The 4569-nt window shown below is 52.2% G+C and overlaps 1 protein-coding gene across 1 annotated transcript in view; it reads right to left on the bottom strand.

Annotated features, from left to right (window-relative positions):
* The window catches only part of EVC (EvC ciliary complex subunit 1), a 111063-nt gene that overhangs the window by 57797 nt on the left and 48697 nt on the right, over positions 1 to 4569 (bottom strand). Inside the window, exon 10 of the mRNA XM_004383580.1 lies at positions 265 to 481. Coding sequence (XP_004383637.1) covers positions 265 to 481 — 217 coding nt within the window. The remainder of the gene's footprint in view (positions 1 to 264; positions 482 to 4569) is intronic.

Consider the following 4569-nt stretch of genomic DNA (forward strand, 5'->3'; position numbering starts at 1 on the left):
GACCATGTCCCAGACCAGGGTACCACAGCCCTGCTCACTCACCCCTGCTGAAGCGCACAGCCTCCTCCCAGAAGGACCATGTCCCAGACCAGGGTGCCACGGCCCTGCCCACTCACCCCTGCTGAAGCTCTTGTCCTCCTCCCAGAAGGACAATGTCCCAGACCAGGGTGCCACAGCCCTGCCCACTCACCCCTGCTGAAGCTCTCGTCCTCCTTCCAGAAGGACCACGTCCCGGACCAGGGTGCCACAGCCCTGCCCACTCACCCCTGGTGAAGTGCTCAGCTTCCTCCCAGAAGGCCTTATGCTGCTGGGTCAGCAGCTCCTCCCTCTGCTGCCCGGAGAGCTTCCCCTCCACCGTCAGCAGCTCCAGGCCGCAGGAGATGGCGGCCAGCCGGCACCTGGTCTCTTCCTGGATCTGCAGCTTCAGGCACTCGATCATCTTGGCCATGTGCTCCCGTGCCAGGGTTCTCCCCAGGATATCCTGGGGAAAACAGCAACGGTGAGCTGGGGTATCCTTGTCTGCACTTGGCTACGGGGTCTGGTTAACACATGGCCCTAGAATTGACAATTGGTTGCAATCCGGGGTCCCATCTCCTTCCGAGCAGAGCACAGACAAGTTCACAAAGACCTCCCTCATGGGGACTTGGGGAGCTCACGCTGGATTACGTCGTACAGTGCTCAGCACATAATGAGCGCTTCACAGAGGGCCGCTCTATGGGGCGGAATTCAATCTATGCACGTGATCAAAGAGGAAACGTTTCTTTTTTTATAGCCATCCTTCCCCATTTGGTTCCTGGGTGGCCCAAAGAGTTTATGTTTGTCTACTAACCAAAGGGTTGGCTGTTCGAACCCACACAGCGGCACCATGGAAGAAAAGCCTGGTAATTTGCTTCCGTAAAGATCACAGTCAAGAAAACCCTATGGAGCAGTTCTACCGTGTAACACATGGGGTCGCCATGAGGCGGAATCGGCTAGACAGCAACAGGTCTGGTTTGGTTTTCTCGCCCATTCAAGTTGGACCGTTGCCTCCACAGTTGCAGAGAGAAGCAATACCGGACCAAAAAAACCAAACCCGCTACCATCGAGTCAATCCCGACTCACAGCAATCCTGTAGGACAGAGTCGAACTGCCTCATAGGGTTTCCAAGGAGCGGCTGGTGGATTTGAACTGCCGAGCTCTTAACCATTGCACCACCAGGGCTCCAGGCTGCTCTTTAGATCACTCAGAAGTGATTAGGTTTAGGATATTCCCTAAAACATATGCTATGTTCCCAGTCAGCATAACAAAGAAAACCCTATTCCCGAATGGGATTACATCCACAGGTATAGACAAGGGTTAGGATTCCAACACATTTTGGGGGAACACAATTCAATCCATCACAGTGGGCTTTCAGATGCCGACTTGGTCCTGTCACCCCCTAACCTCAACCCTGCAGCCACAGTCCTAACCTCTAGGGCAAACTACTGGGCATGGCTGCCAGGCCCCTCAAGACCAGGCCTGGTTTGGCCAGCCTTATCCCCCATACCTCCCTGCTGCTGGCCCCCCGGGCCCCTGGACATCCTCACTGCCCCCGCACTTGGGGCCTTCTCTGATTCCCCTTCCCCCACTGACCCCTCCCTTCATGCTCCCACCCCCCCCCACCTTCTGTCCCTGAGGCACTAACAGGACAGCAGTCCTTGATGAACTGAGAGTCCTTGAAGGCAGGGCTGTGCCTGGGTCACCCATGTCCCCACTGGGTCACCTGTGTCCCCACTGCCCAGCCCAGCCTGACGGTCACTCAGTTTGCTGAGCTGCACTGGTCTGTGTCCTAATAACATTACCTGTGAACAGCAAGGATAACGACCCCTGAGCACAGATAAGAACACTGTGGATTATTCAGGAAGATCACTCAACTAGCCCAACAGATGGTGGCTTTGAACCCTGCTTGTTTTAATTTAGGCCAGCAGTTGAACTGAAGCAAAAAAAAAAAAAAAAACAACTCCGCTGCCATCAAGTCAATTCCGACTTACATGGTCGCTATGAGTCGGAATCCACTCGACGGCAACAGGTTTGGGGTTTTTTTTTTTTTTTTCCTTTCCCTTCAACAGTTGGACTGACAATAGTCAGTGTGACCACTAGAGGGCGCAAGAGGATAAGCGCTGAGTGCCGGGTGGGGCAGCAGGAAGGGCAGATCAAAAGCCAGGGTGAGTGGCTGCGGCTGGGTGGGGTAGGGGAGAAGTGGGTGGACCGTCCTGGCTGCAGCCACCCCTAATGCAGCGCGGTGAGGAAACGACAAGCCAACGTGGGTCCCCACGGCTCAGGAGTGACAGCCCAATCTATGGGTTTATGTTCACGGAAAGATGGCGGTGGAGAATGGGATGAGCAAGGGCGGGGGTGTGAAGGCGGGAGCCCACCGCTCCTCCCAAAATGTAGCAGAGTCTCTAAAAATGCGGGGTCAAAGTTTGGCTCCGCCGCTCGTGGCTGCACGACCTTGGGCTCTTTTCTTCCTCTCAAGGGGCCTGTTTCCTCAGCCGTAAAACCAGTAAACCAGTTGCCATCAAGTCGATTCCGAGCAGGGGGACCCCTTGTGTGTCGGAGTAGAACTGTGCTCCATAGGGTTTCCAATGGCTGATTTTTCAGAAGATCGCCAGGGCTTTCTTCCAAGGTGCCTCTGGGTGAACTCGAACCGCCAACCTTTTGGTAAGCAGCCCAGCACGTTCACCGTTTGCAGCAGCCAGAGATTATTATCATCGCCTTTTACAGATGGGAGTCCTTGGGTGGCACAAACAGTAAGCATGCTTGGCTGCTAACCAAAAGTTGGAGGTTCAAGTCCACTCAGAGGCACGTTGGAAGAAAGGCCTGGTGATCTACTGCCAGAAAATCAGCCATTGAAGACCCTATGGAGCATAGTTCTACTCTGACACACACGCGGTTGCCATGAGTCAGAAATGACTTGATGGCAACTGTTTGTTTTTTAATAACAGCTAACTGATAGGGCTGTCAGGAAGATTCAATAAGTTAAAATAGATAAAGCATTAAAAAAATAACTGAACACAGTAGGTGAGCCAGAAATGTGGGTATTTTCATAATTATCTAGGGCGAGTCCCCACATCTTTCTTGTACATCCCAGGAGACTGATCTAATGACCTCACGGGTGCCCTTCCAGTTTTGAGATCCAGAGATGCCAAGTGACCGATAACAGGTCCAACTACCCAGCCAGAACTCCCAGGCTCCAGCCCAAGCCATGCCGAGACCCTGAAGCTACGTTTGTCCTCCTGGGTACATATGACACGGCAGAGCTAATCCATCCCTCTTCTGCACAGCCCTAGAGTGTAGCCTGCCACGGCTCGATTGGTGTTCCCTAAAACGATATGCTCACGCCCTAATTTGTGAATGTGACCTTGTTTGGAAATAGGGTCTCTGAAGATGTTGGCAGTTAGGTTCACATGAGGTCATACTGGAGGAGGGTGGGTCCTGATCCCATAGGACTGGTGTCCTTATAAAGGAGGGGAGACCTAGAGACAGGGAGACACACATGCTGGCAGATTGGACTGATGCATCCATAAGCTGAGGAACACCAAGGACTTTGGGAAACCACTCAAAGCTGGGAAAGAGGCAGGAGACAGCCTCCCTCAGAGCCTTCAGAGGGAACCAACCTTGCCAACACTTTGATTTGGAACTTCTAGCCCCCAGAACTGTGAGAGAATAAACCTCTGTTGTCTTAAGATGCTCGGTGTGCGGCCCTTTGTTACACAGCTACAGGAATCCAATACCCAGCCCTTCCCACGAGTCATTACAATGACTTATTCCTGTCACTTCTGCCTGCTGACATGTGACCTATAGGATTCTAACAACAAACAGAGATGGTGTTCTTCCTACATGCCAGGCTGTGTTCTAATGGCTTCACGTATTATTGACGCTTGAATACTCTCAACCCCATGAAGCAGATGCTATTATCACCCCCATTTTACAGATGATGAAACTGAGTCACAGTGAGGTTCAGTAACCTGCCCAAGATCACGGAGCTGAGAAATGACAATCCATGGTCTGAGCTAAGGTTTCTGGCTCGAGTCTGCTTTCTCAACCTCTGTGACAAGGTTTCCTTAACAGAATGAGGCACACAGTCGGTGCCTGCTACATGCCTGGCAGTCCACTTCCAAACACCAGCCACTGAAAACCCTACAGAGCACAGTTCTTTGCTGACACGTGTGGGGCCTCCATGAGTTGGAGGTGACTTGGCCACAACTGGTTGGCTTGGTAGGAAGGTCTTGCGGTTAAACTGGGTGATTATTTGGAATAAACCATCTTCCTCTTTGGAAGTTATTGGCTAATATTTTGGCCAGAGTCACCTAAAGATACATTTTCTTTTTTGGATCAGTTGCCTGCTGACAGCAAAAATAAATAAATAAATAAGACAGGGGCTATGTCTCTCTACTTGTTGAGCATTAACATGCCTCAGCAGCCTTATTAAATCCAACTCAGAGTAGCCTGGGAGGAAACCCAGATCTCAGGCCCTGGCTCAGCTGTGTCCTCCGACAGGACGGGGTCTCAGGGCTCAGCTGTGTCCTCAGACAGGACGGGGTCTCAGGG

This window comes from Trichechus manatus, unplaced genomic scaffold (assembly GCF_000243295.1).
Source record: "Trichechus manatus latirostris isolate Lorelei unplaced genomic scaffold, TriManLat1.0 scaffold00111, whole genome shotgun sequence".
Taxonomy (NCBI): domain Eukaryota; kingdom Metazoa; phylum Chordata; class Mammalia; order Sirenia; family Trichechidae; genus Trichechus; species Trichechus manatus.